We start from the raw sequence: 22,512 nt of genomic DNA, 5'->3' as shown, positions 1-22,512 counted from the left end.
GGACATGGTTGGGCTGGCAGTCAATCTTAGCAAATTGGACCCCAGCTCAAATTAAATCATTAAACATTTGTTTTCGGGAGACCCTTATGAGTCCCAATTAAGGAGCTCGAGTAGCCGGCATCTTGGTTTTAGTCACCAGCAGGATCTCAGCTTCTTCTAACGTCTGAATGTTGCACCTGGTCCACAGCATTCTGTTTTTCCTAGATCATCCACTAACTGGGCAGCCTGCTGGACTACAGCTTCTGAGGGATTTAATATAGATACCAAAGTACCATACAAATGAGAGGGAGCTTGCTGTAGAATTCTGTCTCTCATCCCTGCTGAGAATTTGACCAAATCAGGGCCATCAAATGTGTCTTCATAAATTGCTTCCCTTATGCCTAGTTCACAGATATAATTTTGAAAGTCCTCCATGGACCCTGTATGTAGAGGTATATCAGATTTATTCGGCCATACCATACAGCAGGCCGTCATTAACCATTCTATTATGGAATGGTTTTCATTAAGATATTGATTACCCGCATATAACCTCTGCCTGAGAGCAGGATGAACAGTCATGGTGGCCAACTTGGCTATTTCCAGGCCATTCACCAAAACACTTTCTGCCCAGAATCCCACAGTCTGAATAACCATGCTAGCACACTTCCTCTAGGCTTCTGCCAAAATCGTTGTTCTAAATCCATCAATTCCATTGCTGCGTATGGCTGTGCTATTACATGCAAGGGAGTCTGGGTGGGGGGACCCCCTGCCGGTTTGTCCTGTACTTTTTTTCCTTTTGAGTCATAACAGGACAGACCTCTAGCGGATTTGTCGAAATTGGAGATTCAAGATTTAATTTAGATTTTTGTTTTCCTGATCAACAAAGTCTGTTGATTCAGGAGTCTGATCATTGTCTATTGAAATGTTATGAACCTGACCTATTGAAAGATACAGAACGGGTTTCTTCCCTGTTATAATGCCAAGTTCTTGCTCTAACTTCTTGATACAGTCTTTCGAAAGTTGGTTTTCATTCTCTAAAGTGTTATTCCTCATTTCAGCATGATTTAAAGCATTTAACTGTGGCTATGCCACTGCCATTGTCTTTCTTTTGTGATTAGTATATCTTTGCTAAGTCCTTGAGAGTAGCCTGGGATGCAATATGGGTAGATATTTCCCATAACACGTAGAGGACCCCATTTTTCAATGATAACCGCTAGTTCATAAAAGGGAAATCCCATAAATCCTGGGATCTGCCCTGAAATCATTTTATCTAGGGGGGTAATGGTCTCCCCCCGTCCCATTTATAGAAATTCCACAGAAGGGATATGATTTCAGTATATCTGGCCTGCCTGGCTCACCAAGTGTATAATCAACGAATATACAGGTGCTATAATTAAGAAATAAACAAGAGAGCTTGGCTAAGCAGGTTATTACACCAAAAAGAATATATAGAGAGCTTACTCTTGTCCTAGGCTCACTAGAAAACTCCAAAAGGAGGAATCTCCAGACAGAGATCCTTCCCCCCAGTAGTCAGCTCATAAATGGGGCCTAGGAGAGGTGGAGCCCTTCCAGCAGCACAGGTGAATTGCCTTCACCTGTGTTCCAGTGGCTGACTCATTGCTCGCCTCAGGTGATCAATCAGAGGTTCAGGTCGTGATTCAGCAGTTCCCATACAGTGACAAAGTGGCTAATAAATTTGTAGTAAGGTAAACAGGTATGTTTTTGAGTGTGCAATATCTTCTATAATCATTTATTTAAGCAAGAAAGCAATGTTCAGGTTTTCAGAAGATCAGAACATGAATGTGTTTATCATCACTTTTTTATTAATTAGTATCAATGTTATCATTGTGTACTTTATAAGGAAATTCGAGGGAATTTTTAAAAACACAACATGATTGATTTGACATTCAAATTCCTTTTATATGGTAGTTATATTAAAAATTAAGCTCATTTTAGCCTATGTGCTGGTGTTTGTTTTTTTTTCCTTATTTGTCACTACAATGAACGACAACCATAAAACTTAAGTTACAGGAATTTCTTGCCATGCTGGCATATCAAGGGTGATAGCAAAGTAAACAGCCGTATTAGTTTTTGTGTTATGCACATATGCTTTATGTAAGGACTCAGATGTGAAAAGTCTGTTTTGTTTTGGGAAGTGGGTTGTTTACGTGCAAATTCTCAAATAGCTAAATGAATCCACTGATGTTCTGAATGAGAATATGCTTTTTAGTATGACTTGGTCCCAACAGGTATGATAGGTCCCAAGGTCTCCAAGCGAAAAGTGTTGGTTTTCAGTAGCAGTCATATATTCCTGTTACAATGAAAAAGTTGTGCTCAGCCAACCTTAACTGGCAGTGTCATGAGAATTTTAGCAGCAGTGAACTCAATGATTTATTACAATTCTGCTTATCAACTATGTAGATCAGTGATTTATTTTCATATGTTGCTAGTGACAGCCTATACTATGCATCACAATGTTGTTAACTTCAGTAAACATACAAAGAAAATATGTTCTCATCATTTATTGACAGTGGATCTTATAATTACTAACTATGCATATGGCTATTTAATAGAATGCAACAGTCTGCATGCAGTGAAGAATAATTATAGAAGTACAATTCAAATTCCTATCAAGGAAAGATCTTAATGAGAAGTGAGATGAAATTTTCTGACACTAAGAAATCTAAACTTGCATTAACATTTTTTCATAAAAGCTACAGAAAGAAAATGAAAAAAATACCTAGATCTATAGAGTTTCAATCTTTCTGTTGTGTTCTGGACACACCTGGTATTTGTCTTCAATGCCATAGGTATCCATCCTGTATATATGTATATAGAAAGACATACTCAAATACATACTCTACACTTTTCTGGAGTGTAAAAGATGATGCTAGTATGTTGCTTTATTTTGTTTATTTTTTACATCGATTATGTTGAAATAATCATTAGAAATTAATGATTAAGGGATAATATTTTAAATGAGTATTGTAATCTGCAGAAGCGATAAAATCATAGAAGCGCAGAATCATAGAATCCTTAGAGTTGGAAGGGACCTTTAAAGGCCACCTAGTCCAAATCCCCTGCAATGAACAAGGACATCCACAGCCCAGGGCCTGATCCAGCCTTGTCTTCAAAGGCTTGCTTCAAAGTCTCCTGGGACAGGGCAGCCACCAAATCACTAGAAAACCTGTTCTAGTACCTCACTACCTACACTGTAAAAAATGTTTTCCTTATACTTAACCTAAATCTGCCCTCTTTAAGCTTGAAATAATTTCCCCTTGTTCTAACACCACAGACCCTGGTAAAGAATTTTTCCCATTCTTTCCTGTAGCTCTCCCCTAGATACTGAAGGCCACTATCAGGTAACTTTGCAGCCTTCTCTTCTCTGGGTTGAAGAGCTCCAGCTCTCTCAGCCTGTCCTCATAGGAGAGGTGTTCCATCCATTGAATCATTTTTGTAGCATTCTTTATGTTCTCCAGCAGGCCTATGTCTCTCCTGTACAGAGGGCTCTGCATCTGAACACAGTACTCCAGGTGAGGCCTCACCAGCACAGAGTAGAGGGGGAGGATCACCTCCCTCTACCTGTTTGTTATGCTTCTTTTGATGCCGCCCAGGATACACTTCGACTTCTGGGCTATTATTTTCTAGCTCATTTCCAGCTTCCCATCCACCTGCACTCCTTGATCTTTTTTTCAGCAAGGACAGTTCTTTGTCCATTGAACAGTCCACCCATCAAAACCATATCTTTCCAATTTGGAAAGAAGGATGTAGTGTGTTACAATGTCTAAGGCCTTACTGAAATCCACATAGATGATATCAGTGGCTCTTCCTTTGTCCATTGATGAAGTGACACTGTCATAAAAGGCCACTAGGTTGGTCAAGCAGGATTTGCCCTTCGTGAAGCCATGCTGTCTTTCTCATATCGCTTCCCTGCCTTTCACAGGCATAACTTCCAGGAGGATCTAATCCATGACTTCTCCTGGCAGAGAGGGGAGACTGACAGGTCAGTAATTCACAGGGTCATCCTTTTTACCTTTCTTAAAAAGTGGATGTGATGTTGTCATTTTCCAGTCACTGGAGACATCACCTGATTGCCACCACTTTCAAGTATCATTGAGAGTGGTGGTGACTACATCAGCTAATTCCTTATGACTCTGGGGTGCACCTCATCAGGATTCATAGATTTGTGGATGTTCAGATTCTTCAGGTGGTCAAGAACATGACGTTTGCTTACAGTGGGAGGGTTTCCCCAAAACCCTCCTACCAAACCAAATATTTGAGAGCTGTGTGATGAGCAGTTATCAGAGAAGACAGGTCAAAAAGTTGTTAAGTAGCTCAGCCTTCTACTTCTGTTGTTACCAGCCTGACTGTGTCACTCACTAGTGAGGGTACTTCCTCCTGGACTTTTCTGGTTGAGGTACCTGTAGAAGCCTTCCTAGTTCTTGGCAACCTAAGCTAAGTTCTCTTTCAGGTTGGCATGAACTAATGCTTGAGCACCTGGTAGGAAGGGAGAGCCAGCACTAGGGAACTCAAGTGCATGCAATACACCTGAGTGACCAGAAGAGGTGGAGCCAGGATCCACCCCTTCCGAGACATTATTTAAGGGTTGGCAGTGGATGCAAGGGTATCTCTCTGGAGATCTCTGCTTACCTTATGGCTTCTGAAGGAAAACAGCTTCTTCTTTTGGCACTATTATGCCTGAGTGTATTTTCACTTGCTGCAGCCTAGGATCTTGCTGTCCTGCTGTCATTGTTGTACTTTCCACTGTGTCACAATCATATTACAGATGGCAAAAGTCTGTTTTCTTCTTTTCTTCAGTAATTAGAATATTTTTCTCAAGAAAAGAGAGCTAATTTCTCTTCTTGTCTACATCTCACAGTTCCTAATAGAGCAAGCTGTATTCTCTGATAAAAATTAGTTAGGAAGTGAAACATACAGCAGAAAGCAATTACTTAGCCTGATGATTTCTGAGAGGCAGTATGGTTTCTTAGTCTATAAGTGTACTTCTAGTCTATGTTCTACTGTTTTTTAAAATGTCATACAAGAGCAACAGGGTTACGATTAAGCTAACATTTTTAGTGTTCTTAGAGCTGTCTAAGGTATACAGTCCAAAATGCAAATGAGGATAGCCAGAAGTATACTAGGTTTTATGTATTTTGTTAACAATCTCAAAAAAAAAAAAAAATCACAAGATGAAGAGGAATGTTAAAAGTTACTTTTTGGAGAGAGATGCTTGCCATGTTAATACATCACACAGCACTGAAAATTCAGTGCAGAAAGAGAAAACTAGTGATGTTTCAGTGTTTCAAGAGGAGATGTATTCAGAAGAACCCTTTAGAAGTGTGACATAATTTCTCTAGCTATCATTTGTCATGGTGCAAAAGCTTATCTCTTGATACAGAAGGAATGACAGTAAAAGATATGTTGATATTTTTGCATCACATTCTATAGGGTTATGTCTGTAATATCCTCCTTTCCAGGAAAGGCTTTAAATGTACCTCTCTATGGACTCATGAATGAAGAGACTCAGCTACTACTTTTATCCTTTCATAGAAAATTTTTATTTTGCCCAGAAGTCTGTGATCATTGCCATTCATTTTAGGGTAATAATGAATTCTTCGGAAAAACAAACAAACAAACAAAAAAACTGAAATGATTTTTTTAATTATAGATCATCTCAAGCTGTTAAACTGGGATTTTTAACTATAGTCTGGTATGCTTCAGCTATAGTAGCATATATTTTAAAGAAATTGTTCCTCTCTGAGTTTATATGTAAAATGTAACTTTGTGAGTTGGAATTCAGTGTTTTTCTTATTGGTTTGTAAAATACTGTGAAAAAAGGAGCTCATAGACAAAAGAAATCTTACTTGAAATTCATTTATTCTTACACTAGATAGGCCAAGCCATGACAAAAATATTCCTTACTGATGCAATTTTGAAATGTATCTGCCATTTATATTTGCACTAAGGTATCATTCAAGAGTATTCCAATATATAAAACTCTGTTATATGAGAACTTGATCTTGTATCTTAAACATGTAGAAACATTTGGAAAAATTGTTCATTAAATGTCTAGGCTTATCTGTTTGCCATGAAATTTATTCCTTTTTCATAAGAGATATCATTTGAATATTCTGAAATTTTGTTTTTATTGCTGATGATATTATATGTTCTGTTTAATTTTAGACACAGTGTATTGCATCACACTGAAGCTTATTTTGGCAAAGTACATTTGGTAAGGTGATAGCACCTTTTTCTAGGTGAAGATCTGTTACTTCAAAAAAAGGTGCTATAATCTGGAATTTTCCTTTACGAGAATGTTTTCCACTTACTTGTTGATACCATGCAAGCTACCTCCAAAAAAATGACCAGAAGACTCTTTTCTCTTTTGCTATTCATAAATGCTAATTAAACATACTAAGCAAGATTGCTTTCTACTAGTTCCTAGAGACAACTGAAACAGTACTTCAGTTCTTCTGTTTGTTTGTTTGCTTTTTTTTTTTTTTTTGTTATAGTTTGTTCTTGTTGTTTGAAAAAGAAAGAGAATGAATGGATCCCTGTACTTCATTTCTGGTACACACACACATACACACATACACACACTGTCAGTATAGGGAGCATAGTGATCTGCTAAGGCTCAGGATTTTGGTAGACATTTGCTGGATTTACAGTAGATCTGTGATGATGTCTTCATTTTTCCCTGACTAAACTCACATCTCAGTTACAAGATTATTTGCATATTGACCTTCCACAAAAGTTTTCCTCACTTCTCTTTTTTTCTTTCCTTTTTCTTGCAAATACGTAGTTTTAGATAAAGGCAATTATCATAAGCATAATATAGCTGCAGCGGTTGCTAGCATGTGTGGATCTGTTTACTATAATTAAATTTATTAATTAATGTATTTTCCTTTGAGCTTGGTCACATAAGTGATTAATATATATTTCTCAGTAGAGAAATGCAGAAAATGGCTTTTTGGGTGGGTATGGTAAGAGATAATGTATATTTAAAAACATTTATACTTGACAGAATGGTCAGTTCAGTAGTTTCAAGATTTGCATTTATCATGATAATGTTATTTTTATTTTAATAGCCACTTCAATAATGCTGCCTGGTTTTCACACTGAAATTATTTCATTTCTGAAATAGACTTAATTAGACTTTGCATAAAGAAATTGAAAGAAGCACACTAGCCACTTATAAATAATAAATGTAAAATGTTTCTATGTTTTCTGTTCTCTCTAGGCTCTGGTCTCAATGATGGGCAGTGGCATGAAGTTCGATTTCTAGCAAAAGAAAATTTTGCAATTCTCACCATTGATGGAGATGAAGCTTCAGCTGTTCGAACGAACAGCCCTCTACAAGTTAAAACTGGAGAGAAATATTTATTTGGAGGTAAAAAAAAAATCATAATAAACATCTGCTTAAAATGCTGTTCTCTTGATCTGTGTGAGATGGAGTTCAGACTGTAGTTCAGACGCTTAATATTTGGATCTTCTGAAAGATCCAAAGTGCTGTTTGCCAAAAATGTGCAGTAGAATTTTACTTCAAAAGAATACTACTTACACCTTGTTCTGACCTTTAGGTAAAAAGAAAAAAAAAGAAAAAGAAAGAAAAATATTGTACAAAGGATGATCCAACTTTGAATCTTTGAATCTCTGTATCTTCCCAGAATATTTCATCCTCTGAATGGGAACCTTCCCAATATTAGCAGCCTAATTAAGTGGCACTAAGAGAAAGAAGATTCTTTCTTTTCAGTTTTGGAAACCTGAAGACAGAAAATATCACTGATTTTAACTTTTTGTTGTTTTGGTTTTGGTTATTGTTGTTTTTTAAGAGCAGTAATTATTATGAGTAATTGAGAGCTTTCATAAATTAAAACCATATGTTGTGCAGTATTTCGGGTCACTATAAGTCCATTTACCACAAATACTGCTGATTATGGTCAGAATATTTTTCAAAGTGAGATAGTTAGGAACTTCAAACTTTTGCAAAACCTGTCATCAAATTAAGTGTTTTTATTAGTCTCATTAGGAGTAAGTTGAGATAGATAATATGTCAACTGTTTGTTTGTTTTAATTGCAAAATCAGCATTTCTATAAATCTTTGAAAACAATTCACTTCTGATCTAAATTTTCCTATTTTATTCTTGTGTGCAAATATCATGTTCTTCAAGCTTTCCTTTTCAGTAACCTCAAATTAAGTATTTTTAGTTATATTTTGGTTTCCTGCTATTAAAATATCTAATACAAAGTATACACAGTGTTGTTGTGTTGGCTGAACATTAGTTTAGAATCTTAGCACTGCAGTGCAATACAGTTACAAGTGTATGACAGAGAATTTAAAGAGAAAAGTAATTACAATGAAATGAGTATTACCTTAAAGTGGTAAGGCAGACACTACATGTACTTCTTTCTGTGAAAAGAACCATGGCTTTCTCTACAAGAGAAATACCGCGGATATAAACATGAATTTTGCAGACAATAATTGTTTTTATAAAACATTTTCGTACCTTCTTGTCAAAACTTTTCACTGGCAATATTCCATAATATTAGTTTTATAATAAAACAGACCATTTATCAGAATTTGTAATGGATTAAAGATTGAATTGGCAGGGAGAACATCACCATGTTAAATGTAATGAATAAATATTCCAAATAAATCACAGATATTAAATTAACTTTCACACAGATATATTCACAGTGATGTCTAAGAAAGTCATCAATTTTACTCATAGGATTTTAATTATGATTGTGTCCTTAATAACAATAAAAGTAAATACAGGGAATGCAGAAACCCAGGGTGGCTGTATATTTCTTTTTGCATTAGAAATTTTGGCACAAGTAGGAACATGTCTGTGAGAGTTTTCCCTCTCTCTTTGTCCTTGCAAATGGAAAGACTGATGGAGCTGAACATATTGTGGACACAGGAGTTAACCACAAGAATAAGTAGTTCACACACCGAAAATAGTCAACCTTCCTGTCTAATAGCAACCAACCTTTGGTTATCATTTTCATTGGGCTTTTTGGAGAAACCACACCTGACTGACTCTCTGTGCAATCACAGCTTTAATCAGAACTTGTTCCTCAATCTGTTCTGGTTTTTCCTCAGTTTGTTTTTATTTCAACAGAGACACTTGTTGTAAAAGTCCTACTTTGGTAGTCAACAGTATGTACTATAATTAATGTTTGGGGGGAAAAAAAAAATAGAAATCAGAATCTTGTGATTTCTGACCACAAAACTAATTCTGGAACTTTTCTAGTTTTAAGGCAGACTAATAAATTATACGAGGGTTTCTTCATTTTCTATTAGAATCATTTTCTGTACTTATACAGTTCTTTTTCACCTCCTTTGTGCCTTTTCTGTAGTCTTCCACACTATTGAGAATCTACCAAGCGATAGACAGCAAGACTAGAACTCATAGACAGCCTGTTTTTATTCAAACTAGGGGAAGATATGCTGAAGACCATATATTTCTCTAGATTTAATTTGTTAATAGCTTACTACCTTTCTGTATAAATTTCTCCTTGCTGTTTTTGTTTACATTCTCTTTCTTGACTTGGATTTGGATTTTTGGAAAGAAGTGAGCTACCTTTCCCTACTAACCTCCAGAGAATGATGCTTCTTTGTTGTTTCCAATTGTATTCATAAACAAAAGGATGAGCAGAGAAAGTGAAACACAGAGTGAAAATGAATTGATTAACCTAATTTACATTGCTGGAGATAAGGGCTAGAGATAAGGGTTGTGAGACATCTTAAGCTTGCACCCAACCAAGTAGCCTGGTGCCAAGAGGAAATACCTGATTAGTGACATAAATCAAAATTATGTCTATTTTATAGCATTTAACCTTCATTGTGATTCTTTTCCCTCACCTTTTTACTGTCTTAAAGATGATTTTTTTGTATGAGTGGTAAAACTTCAGTGAGAACAAAGTTATGAAGTGAGCATCTACCAATCCATTATGCTGCTTTTTCTGACAAGCAAAGATGAATGGACTATGTAGTAAGTTTCCTATGAGATGCCAGTCTGTGGCATGTAGTAAATCTTTTCTGTACAGCTGTACAAAATGTATTCTGTATAGGCTCTTTTTCCTGGAGTGGAGTTATTTTTTTCTGAAATTTGGGTTGGTCTAAAATCTTACTGAGGAGCAGGAAGGAAGAGGGAGAAGAGGGAAGTAAAATACAAGAGGAAAACTCACCTTCTTCTGTTTCATGTATGTAGGGCTCTCCTATGTGCATATCTAGCTTTCTTTAAAAAAAAGTTATCTACAACCAGAGTATGTGAGTGTGTGTTTAATTTTGTCATGGAGAGGGGGGAAAAAAAAAGAGTACTAGCCATTTTGTGGCCTGGCCAGCCCTGGTCCTCTGACTAATGAAGCAAAGCACTTGCGGGCCATGCACTCTGGGAGAGGGGGGAGGGTAGGGAGATAGCAGATGGGTCTGAAAAACAAACAAACGAACAAACAAAAACAACAATGGTAATGATCTGAGGAGGAACAGTAATTTACCAAATCCAACAAAATGAGAGAGTGCATGATTAATAAGTATACAGATGTTAGGCTAGTAAGATTATCACGTTGGAAAAGATAATCAGAAATAAATAGAAAGTGCTCACTGATGTTGTAGGCTCACAAGAAACTTCACGAGGAGCAATCTCCAGAGAGAGATCCTTCCTCAGTGGCAGTCAGCCCTTAGATGAGGTCTAAGAGAGGTGGAGCCAGGCTCCACCCCTTCCACTCACACAGGCAAATTGCCTTCACCTGTGTTCCCACGGCTGACTCAGTACTCGCCTCAGGAGATTAATCAGAGGGTCAGGCTGTGATTCAACAGTTCCAATACAGAGAGAAAAGTTTCTAACGCTAAGATCTTGCTCTAGACTTGAGGGGAACCATGTGCTTTCTCCATGGCAAACTGAGAGAGTCAGTGAGAGGCGGAGCAGCTGGTGTTCTGCCAGGAGCTCCACCTTTCTTCCTCTGCATGTGAAGTCCCCTGGGAATGTCACTCCTCCCCTACCCTCTGAGAACCCAAAATGCCCAGAAAAGACAGTCCATGGAACCAGGACATTAACTCTTTATCTCCCACTGTTTTACATGATGTTATGATGTGGAAAACTGACAACAAGCATCACAAAACCACAACAAATTTTTATCAAGTTGTCCATTTTTTATCATTACGAGCACCCATCAATAATAGCTGTTATAGTTATGGTCAAACTACCTAGATAGTGTACTTGGGATTCCAGAAGCACTTGTACTATCTCTATAAAAAGTATTCAGACAACAAGGATTGGAATGGGCTGTATTTTTTAACAACCCTCTTGCTTTGGATTGTTAAATCCAGTATACTTGTGAGTCAGTTAATCAGCAAAGAACATAAATATGCAGAATTTATAAACCTGAGAGAACAAGCAAGTGATTTTGTTTACTAGTTCTTTCTCTTTTCTATTTGAATCTTCGTCTTCACTGTTCAGTTTAAGTAAATAAATAAATTAAAAAATAAGCACGTTAGTGTAGACATCTAAGCTTCTCTCTGCTACTTGTTATGATACTGTTCTTTATCATCTCATCTGCTTTCTCCCCCAGTCAACACTAAAACACAAGATCATACTCCTTTTGTGCGTATGATAACACTGAAGAGAGGCTAATCAACATTGCCAATTAATTCTTAGTTTCCTGTCTTACATCATTCATAGTTTTGTTTCTTTCATTGAGATCATTTTAATGCTATACAAATGAGAACAAATAAAATACTGCTTACATTCAGAGATTAAGTACTGTCAATAACTTTGTCGGTGATGTTCTAATATGTCAGTCCATCAACATATTGCTTACAACAATGCAAGTAGAAATGCTGGAAGTAAATCAATCTCCCAAAGAAAGATAGGTGCATGCAAGAAACTGATGCTTCATGAAAACAAATTAAAAAAAAATCAAATGTATGATAATATGAGTTTAGGAATGGATATATGGAAGCACAAGTCCTGCTAGAATAACTTCAGCTTTTGAGCCATTAGAGATGTGAAATGTCTGCCCACTTAAAAATGAATGAATGCAATTTTCAGATGTTCTCTCCTTATTTTATATTCTCTTTCTAAGCTAAAGTGGAAGTTTCTCAGAAAAATAAAATGAAGGAACTGCATTCTTTTTGCTATGTTTTACTCTTCCCCTCTGTCCTGATTTCAGCTGAGACAGTTTTAACAGCACACAGGTATTTTGGTTATTGCTGACTGATAGGAGTGTACCCAGTGCAGGGCTAGGAAGAGCCGCTGCCTTTATGGTGCAGCAGCAGGGGACAGGGCAGAGCCAGGAGAGTAGGTCTGAATTAGGTAAGCAGTTATCCCATACCATGTGACATAATGAGAAGGCCTCAAACTGACTGGCAAATGCTCAAGGATTCCTGGGAGTCAGTCAATGAGACCCTGTGTTGGTAGTGAAGCATTGGTCAGCAGACAGTTGTGTCATTAGCAAGGCATTAACTGGTGGGTGGTGAGTAATTGCATTGTGGAGATAAGTATTTTTATCATCAATCATGGAATTAGAAATCACAAACATGTCTGTCCAAGTTGAATTTTGATGTGAACAGTATGTGCATATTCTTTCCCAGTGTTTCAAAATAATCACGCTCCTAAATAATAGTGAATATTAGTAACATAATGTATTGTCATGGAGTTAACTAGATCAATTTACGCCCGTGACAGGGGGCAGTAGGCCCTTGCCCTCCCCTCATCACCCCACAAAATGGGAAGGAAGGGAGGAAAACAAAAACAGTGGCAACAATCTATGGAGGAAAACTTATTTTACTAACTACGATATCGGAATGCAAGATAACACAATATAATACAATCTGATTGAAATTGAAACTAATAAATCAAATAAAATAGGAGAGAGAGAGTTCCCGAGACTGATTCAAACCTGAAAAGCTTGGAACGGCCAGGAAAGCACCCTCCAACACCCACTGCCAGGCAGTAAGAGACCGCTCCACTTGGAAGGGCCAGGTCCCATGATTTCTGTAATGTATAGGGATAGGTGCCTGGAATTGGAGCATTAACACTTTAACTCCCAGTACTGTACATGATGTTTTGATGCAAAATACTGAGAACCAAAAACAAAAAAACATAAAACCATGACTTGTATGTATGATTTAATTTGTTTTCTAGGATATCGGGGTTCTGTCTCCAGATGTATAAAATGGGTTTATTGTCCATAGCCACAGTTCAGCATATCCAAGATACCTATACACACAAACAAAAAACAAACAAAATATCTACATTCCTAGTATCATCAATAGGGCATATATTTTTCAAAGCCTTTTCATGTTTTGGAAAGTGACATACTGATCTTGTTATTGGATTTTCCGTATATAAAATTATCTGATTTTCCTCTTTAAAATGATAGAACCTATATCAGATTCTCCTTTTCCTTCCTCTAAACTGGAACCAAATTTTCAATTGCATTTCAGATTCTAAGGGCATAAAAAAAAAAATAATAATAATTAAAAAAAACCTGCTATTGTTATAAATAACACTAAGCAAAAAGTTGCCTACCTTCCTACACAGGCCCCTTCCAACTCGAGATATTCTACAATTCATAGATTCTGGTATCAGACAATTGACTTGTGTCTTTCAGAAAATTTACCTTTCTATACAATTGTGAGCATGAATATCTTTAGAAATTTGCTTTAATGTGTCATAAAATCATAATAGGAGGAAAATATTAGGATATGTTCCAGAACTTGCTAATATGATATTTGTGAAAATGGGAGATACACAGAGCAAAAATATAATAATTCGGGTATATGGGGCTGCTGAATCAAGGCCTGAACCTTTGATCACCTGAGGCAAGCAATGAGTGAGCCACGGGAGCACAGGTGAAGGCAAATCACCTGTGCTGCAGGAAGGGGTGGAGCCTGGCTCCACCTCTCCTAGACCCATTTAAGAGCTGACTGCCAGTGGGGAAGGATATCTCTCTGGAGATCTGCTCCATCAGGAGTTCATCTTGTGAGTTTAGGATAGGGTGAGTGACTTTCTCTTATTTCTCCAATATAAATTATATTAGCCAAGCTCCTGGATATATATCTATACCATCTGTATATCCATTGATTAAACAAGGGGGAATGGCTGTTTACAAGGGTGGATAGTGATAGGACAAGGGGGAATGGTTTTAAACTAAGACGGGGAGGTTTGGGTTAGATAGTAGGAGGACGTTTTTCATCCAGAGGGTGGTGAGGCACTGGAACAGGTTGCCCAAGGATGTTGTGGATGCCCCATCCCTGGAGGCATTCAAGGCTAGGCTGAATGTGTCCTGGTCTAGTGGTTGGTGACCCTGCACATAGTTGGGGGGGCGGGGAGGTTTGAAAGTATATGGTCATTGTGGTCATTTTCAACCCAGGCCATTCTATGATTCTATGACCATACCCTTTTGATCTGCCTCATAGGGCCCTGACTGGAGTATTGCATCCAGATCTGAGCTACCCATCTCAAGAAAGATCTGGAGCTGTTCAAGCAGGTCCAGAGGAGGGCCACAAAGATTATCGCGGGGCTGAAACACTTCTGCAAAGAAAGGCTGAGGAAAATCAAGGCTCTTTAGTCTAGAGAAGAATCCAGGAAGACATTTTATGCATTCCAATTCTTTATGGGAGCCAACAGAAAAGAAGGGGAGGGACTTTCTAACAGCATGTACTGACATGTTAAGAGTTACAGTTAAGTTGCATTCTTTAACTATTTAGATTTAGATTAATTGTGTGGAATAAATTCTTCACAGTGAGTGTGATAAGACATGGGACTGGATTTCGCCGAGAATGTTGCCCCTCTGGACTTTTTCAAGGCGAGGTTGGATGGGGTTTGGGGAATCTTGACTCAGTAGGAAGCGAGGCTTCAATGAGAGGGAGAAGATGGACTAGCTAATCTATGATGTTTGAGTTATTAAGTCCTACCTAAGGTACTATCATTCTGAATATTCACTGGATGGCAACAATACGTATTTTTTAATTATTTTTATTCCAATCCATAGGAATTTATTTGGAATTGGATAGTTACAATATTATTATACAGTATTACAATATATACTATTATATAGTATTACAAATACTAAATGTGTAGCCATATTTACTAATGAAGGGAAGAAATAGGATGTTTTTGAGGAGTGAAAATCATGTTCAAGTTTGAAGTGTAAACCAGAGAGAAGTGCAACTTGATCTGTTGCTATGGCAATAAGACAGTGTTAGGCTCTCTGAGTACAACACCTGCAATCATGAGCAGTGATCTTCCAGACTTTCTGCTTCTAGTCCAAGACCTGCATGCTTATCTTTTGATCTTATCTAACAATTCAAAGCAAGACTAGTCCCTGTGGCTAGTAATGTACAATATCTGAAAATCCTTCAGTAAAAAAACATTATATTTAGCAGTATGAACATACCATATAGTGCTATAGAATGTTATTGTGTGTTTTAGTGTGTTTGTATATGAAGGAAAGACCTTGCTTTAAACTCAAATGAATGTGGCACTAAGAATATTTCCTTGTGGATCTGTTTTTCCAAGAGAGCTAAAAATTTGTGAACTTGAAAATGCTTACTTTGCTTCTTGCATTTATTTAGTTTTCATTATTCATACTTTTGGTTTTTGCTTGCCCTTTTAACCTTTTCTTATTCTAACAGATTAGCTTTAATTTTTGAAATCTAGTTATTCAGAAATAGAAAATATCACTGTGTTATGTCAAGGTATCATTTGGTAAGTGAAGTTTGTGTCAATACCTACATTGTACTGCATAAAAATAGTGATTCATGTGCCTGCTTTTATGATGTTACACTAACCACTGGGATAGGCCTGCAGTACCACACATTCATGAATGCATACACGGATGCAGATTGAAAATGCATTCAACAAAACTAGACTAATTTTATAGATGTTACAGTTTTTTTCCCGAGTGCTTCAGCATCTTGATAGTGATATAAAGAAGCAAACTCCATAAGTAGGGTTAGCTAACAGTGGAAACAATTCCTGAGTGACACATAGGTATGTGAAATCTGAAGCTTTCTGTTGCTTTGTTCCATGCTTGAACCACTAACAATAAAGTACGTAGAGCCAGGTTATACCCTATATCTTTATAGTTTTCTAATGAGGCCTACCAGAGTTGCATTCAGACATCATCGGTAACACCTATCCCCCCCAAATGATCTGGATTACATCTTTTAAATGTACTGCATAAAATTAATATTCTGATATTTGAAATGACCTTATGTTTAACCTGGCAGGCAGCTTAACACCACATACTTGTTTGCTCTCTCCCCATCAGTGGGTTGGGGAACAGAACTGAAAAGTGTGGGAACTCATTGGTTGAGGTAAGGACAGTTCATAAGAACTAGGAAAAAAAAAACCACAGATGATCAAACAAAAAGCAAACAAACAAGAATAATTAAAAAACAAAACAATAAAAAAAACAACAATGATGCACAGTGCAATTGCTCACCACCAGCCCCAAGAAGAAGCAGTCCCCTTCCTTGGCCAACTCCCCCATTTTATAGTTCTGCGTGACGTCATATGTTTATGAGACATCCCTTTGGTCATTTTATATCAGTTAGCCTGGTAAGAAAGCTAGGTGAGAAAGCATAATAGTCCACTGAACCTTTGAATACTTCCTGAATAACTTCTCTCATCCTTTCTTCTGTGCTGCTTTAAAAATAATAATAATTTTTTACTTTAACATTATTTTTGTTGTTGTTGTTTGATTTTTGTCTCTCTCTCTTCACTTCCCTACAAATACTTCTCAGTCCAGGCTGATTTTTTTTTATTCCTCTTGAAAATGTGCTGTATATCAACTTATGAAAAAGCCCGATAAGGCTATGACAGAGGTAGAGTGGTCTGCTGTAGCAATGCTTATGCTAACTTCACATGGTAAATCTTCTGGAAAATTGTATTGAAAAACACAGGTACTGTTTAGAAACATAATGGATTTGTTCATCCCCCCAGTCCATCATTACTGCATCTCAAAAAATAAACCATCACTGAATCATAAAAGGCTAATTACACCATTTAATGGCTCTATTACACCTACAGTACAGGCTAATTCTCCAATAGATTCAAAACAGTTCTGACTAGCTCAAAAATTATTTTTGTTCTACAGCATTGTTCTACAGAAGTCATTTAACATTAAGGCAGGTGTAACTGAACAACTAGAATAAGATGACCTAAGAACAACGCTTTTCGTGCCTAGAACGATCTACTGTTGAAAGTTAGTCTTAACAATTTCAGATTATTTAATCTTAATTTCCTTTGGTTTTCTTTGAGTAAAAGATAGCCTGTTTTTCGGTCTCATATTTATCTTTCAGTGATCTGCTGAAAAGGGATGAAGATAACAGAAGGCTGAATGGATGACACATTTCAAAGCTGAAACTAAAAACTCCATCACACCGATAGTTTTGGGTTGACTGTAGTGCCATTGAACGAGGAATTGAGCACGCTGTACAGTGCTTATACTTTATATATATTTATAATTTATCAATGCAGAACATTTCTGCTCTTTAGTTTTGATTACTTTTCACTTCATTTTAGGAATATTCCTTAGGTCACATTTTCTATAAAATAAACTAACCAATAGATCTCTATTGAAATGAAGATGTCCCTTCTATAAATGGCCTGTAAGTCAACTGCTGAAAATTTCCTATTTAGAATCTTGTTAGAACAATATTAAAATGTCAGCTGAACAGTGCAGTTTCAGTCTTTCTGAGAGAATCCCTTTAGACACCTATTTTCATGCCTTTATTTTATTGCAGAGGAGAGATGAACTGTGGGCTTTCTATTTCCAAGACTGACTACAATACTCTGTTGTAGATCTAATTGAATATGTGTACCTGCAGCTTTCTTCTTCAAGTGAAAGGCTACACTTTGCTCTTCCAGTAAAAATGAAAGACTATAGAGAAGAACCAGTCAAGATATATGATTTTTTCCTGTACTTACTAATGCCATACCTATATTCCCATCCCTGCAGAGATGTGACTTTTCTTCATAAATCAAAGTCATAAGGAACTGCCTCCATTCTCAGAGATCTCTCACATTTCTTCCTATCAGTAGTTTTTTTCTTTGTCTGCATTCATGAGGAAATCATGATCTGTGAAAGTTATTTTGTGAGTCGACCGCAGAGAAATTAAAATCAAGCAATAATCTTGATATCATTCTTTAAAGAAATCTCAAACGTTTGGTGAGGATAGTCTTTTGCCATTCCTTTCTATCTTGTCTTTTCCCAGACAACTTCTTTTACACTCTTTTTTACACTTTCAAAGCTCATACAATCCTTAGAAGTTATACACTTAACACTTCATAAATTACTCTAGAGATGCTATAACAGCATTATTCTCCAGTAGTAAACATGAGATATGTAAGTATAGGTCCATTGAAATCCCTAGATCATTAAATTCAGATGTTTAATTAGGCACACAATTAACTATGCTTACATGGCCTAATAGTCATGTCTTCAGTAGATTAGGAATAGCTACATGATGGGAAATACACGTGAGACAAAGAACCATGTAAGTAAGAGATTGCCTCGGGAAGATGAATTGGCAATCATTTAAGCTTTCTGAAGATGTTAAATAAATGTAACAATTTCAACCTTAGAAGGCTACTTACTCAGTTATCCTTTGAGTTGAAATGCATTAAACTATTTATTTCTTGCTGAATCAGTGTGTGAGACAACTGGTCTATGGCCCTGAGTAAACTCAAATGGGGGAAATTTTTCTGGCTCTGAAAAAAAAGGTGACATAATAAAAGATGTTATAGCAGTGATGTTTAATCTTATGGTACTAAATAGTTCAGTGATTATGGATGAGAGTTGAACTTTTAAACAAAAGAGACAAGCTCTGGCATACTATCCAACAAATTAAAAATGAGGAGAGTGAGGATCCTGAAGAAACTAGTTTAAAGTGATCATCTTCTGGTAAACTTTAAAACTTATATTTTTCTTTTTTTTTATTGAATGGGTTCTGCAGTTTCTTTGGATGACTTCATACCAATGGGGTAGTCTCAGACAATAGAACTTTTTTACAGTAGTGGACCTCAGATACACCTTTGAGAATCTGGGGCTATAAAAGGAGGTGAGAAATGTTAGCCATCTAATTTACACCAAATAAGTGTAAGAGACTCAAGAGGCTTAGAACATTTTTATTAATAAAAGAAACAATTCCTAGAAGTACTAATTCCTTGATTTGGATTTGATTTAAATATTCATTTGTTATTATGTTTAATTTTTTTTTTAACTTCTGTGTCAGGGACACAGTCAGACCCCTGACTGAAGATGATCCTGGGATGGAACGAAGTATTCTGACAGTTTTAAGGGAGCTGATATTTGTGGCTGTAGCTGCAAATATCTTGTTTTGTAGAGAGAACTGACCTGGGTAGTTTATCATGTTTTTGCAAATACTTGTTTTGCAAGCAGGTGTTCCTCCTGGGCTCTGTATCAAGCACTGGCCACATGGGTACATGGTTTAAGTGGAAAAAAACCTTGCTGACCCTGGGAAGAATAAAAGCAGGAGAGAGGCTGTGGCAGGAGAGAGAGGAAAAGTGCATCTTAAAGCAGGGGATACCCTCCTGGCACTACCTATCAAATTCACTGCCTACATGTTCCTTCTCTCTCCTTTTTGGCAGTCTGCAGTCTCCCAAGGGTCAGTAAGTAACAGTGCACTGGCTTAGGGAGTTTCTGCTTCCTGCTTATGGGGATTATTTCAAAAAAGGATGTCTGTGTGTGTATGAGTGTGTGTATGTTGACTAAAACTCACAAATGTCTGTGTTGCTCTGAGTGTCTAGATTGCTTGTCTCTGCTCCTGAGACATCCTGTCTCTCAGATCTAAACGTACCCTGAAACAGCTTCTCATTTCTAAACAAAAGATTTTGTGTTCTGAAACTAGAACATTTCAACATCTTAGAATTGTCGTTCTTTGAGAAAGCAGAAGATGATATAACTCCTGTAAACAGTCAGATTGTTTGAGCCAGGGTTGTGTGTGAGAAAGATTCTCCTCTGGAAGAGACATGTCAGTTTGTTCTAGCTTATTTGCTTTGTTTGAAGTCATTGCAAAAGTGTTGTCAGTATAGGTGCGTATCATATCTCTCTTGACTTATCAAAGTTTTTAGAAATACAAAACACCATTTTTAGACATAGTTATTAAAGGTTTTGTTAAGGTATTATTGCATATCTGTCTTTCACTTAGAGCTCAGCTGGGATGTTGGTCTAATATTTCCACACTCCTTGAATATTAATCATTATTTTGAATAGAACTAAGACTTGTGGAAAATAATCTCAACTAGTCATCTCTTGTGAGGAAAAGTGTAGACGTCAAATGATAGCATCTAAACCCTTTACAAATGGGTTACTAATTGATTTCTGCAAATAAACATATTTATGAGCACAATGATATTTGAAAAGTTATTACAGCCTTCTTTCACAGTCTGTTCTGAATAAGTACAGCTACCAAGAATCCATGAATTGTTTCTTGGATCCCAGCTATTATAATAGAGAACATTTGGCTTCACTATTTGAGCTTGTGTCAGCTGCACAAATGTATGTAGGTGGTTTAATATTCTCAACTCCCTGTTCGTTATTTACCTTAACTACAAGCAGGTTTGTGCAAGAACCACTCAAAGATCTGAGTGTATATCCCTTATAACAGAAATTTAACAGTGCAACTGTAGCACAATGAAAAGTGCAACAATGACAGCAACCTTCAGAAATGTAACAATTTCTTCCTGATTTAAAGAAAATGTTCATTTTGTTGTCACTATCCTCCTTCTCATCAACTTCTGAGATCTTTGGGAAAGATCATGTGGAAATCTTGTTCCTTTCGGCAAGTGATGGGGATGGACTATCTTTACTTTCACCAGTCTGTATGCTTGTGTTTGGGACTACCCACCTTCTGTTTCAGGCAGCACTTGCCTACAGTTACTGAGGTTTAACTGTCACTCTATTCAACATCATCTTCCTCTGAATTGTCATTTCAAATCCCAAACAAACATTTTGGCAAGAGTATAACTGTAACCTCTGCTCCTTGAGAGGTGTAGTAAACATGGTGGAACCTTGTTACACTGTATTTATCAAACCTGCATAGCAGGAATTCAAATGCGCAGAAATTGTCTCAAAGAATTTATGTTTAACTTCTCTGAAATCCTAGTTTCTTTATAATTTGCTCCATATGGTAGTAAGTGTCCATATGTTAAAAGAAAGCAGTAGTAGATAACTAAATTCATCAGGATGTGATCACAGTGGGAGCCTTGTCTCCCACTATGCTCTATGTGGGTAGCTGGTCATTATTAAATGAACACTGAACTATTTTTAACTCTGTGGATATTAGAAGGCTAGTATTTCTGAGACCAGGTGTCCCAGCTGATTGTTTTTAAGATCTTAATAAACAGATATTTTTCATTTGTTAGCTATGTTGTAATATCCTTACCAAGCCATTTTCTGCCTCTGACATCCTCAGTGATGTGAATTATGCTTAAATTAGTTTAAAATATAGTTTGAAACAAAATGGCCTTTAACAGAATATGTTAGTCTGAGTTCTTTAAATGATATTTAAAGTATTTTTATTCCATGTAAATTCAGTGTTGGTAAAGTCTAATTTATTCCTGTTAGTAGCATTATTTACTATTAAACAGAATATTCCCTATGTCTGGTTTATTCTGAAGGACACAGTACTTGTTAAAATGCATGCCATGACTGGTTGTTATAGATTCTACCAACATTTCTTGCATGGGAATGAACATTAGTACATCTGCTTTGCACAGCTATTAGATGGGAGAGAGACAGGAGTAGTACTCTGCCATTGTCAATAATGAGATTGCAAATTCATTTTCAGTATTGTCACATGCTGGGTAAAAAAGTCATTCAAGAGCTAACAATTGAGAGTTTCAGGAGGATATTTAAAGACTGATGAATTTAACGAGTAAAATCTGATGTATCATGAACGATTCATAAAAAAAAAAAAAACATCTGAACTGACTTGCCATTTGACCATATTTTCTTGGGATTACAATTGACATGACTAATTAGGAAAGGAAAAGGCAACAAACTAACACTGTATAAAGATGTAGCATGCCAATATCTTGAAAACAGAAGCTCACAAATGTGATCAAAGTCATGAGACACTTTCGATACAAAGAGAAATAAAAATGGACTAAAAATGGAAAACATAGCTGATATAAATCTGATTAAAATCAGAAAGGTCATAGAGGATTAAGAGAAGTCAGTTGGTTTTGATTTCTTTTTGTGCAAGAAATTGGAAACAAAAAAAAAAATCAAATAAGTTTTCACTTCAAGACATGGGAAATAATGTGATCATTGCGTGTTGCGATGTCAACATATGGCATTCTATAAGATGCCATGGATGATAAAATGTGACTAAGAACACTTATTTTTAGTTAATATTGATAAGATTTAAAAATGTTTTTTTGGCCATTTTTTGTAAGATTCCAGAGAGCAATTATTACTTTCTCCTAAGGGATGAGTCAAATATATAAGCTCTTTCATGTCTCATTTCTGGTTCAAGGAAAATTACAT

At 36.6% G+C, this 22,512-nt stretch overlaps 1 protein-coding gene across 2 annotated transcripts in view; it reads left to right on the top strand.

The window, feature by feature from the left end:
- Positions 1 to 22,512, top strand: part of CNTNAP2 (contactin associated protein 2) — a 793,259-nt gene that overhangs the window by 458,571 nt on the left and 312,176 nt on the right. For both annotated transcript variants that reach the window (XM_010708239.2, XM_031552712.1), the window contains one exon: positions 7,223 to 7,372. In XM_010708239.2, coding sequence (XP_010706541.1) covers positions 7,223 to 7,372 — 150 coding nt within the window. The remainder of the gene's footprint in view (positions 1 to 7,222; positions 7,373 to 22,512) is intronic.

This window comes from Meleagris gallopavo, chromosome 3, assembly GCF_000146605.3.
Source record: "Meleagris gallopavo isolate NT-WF06-2002-E0010 breed Aviagen turkey brand Nicholas breeding stock chromosome 3, Turkey_5.1, whole genome shotgun sequence".
NCBI classification, from domain to species: Eukaryota; Metazoa; Chordata; class Aves; order Galliformes; family Phasianidae; genus Meleagris; species Meleagris gallopavo.
This window is presented reverse-complemented; position numbering and strand designations above follow the sequence as displayed.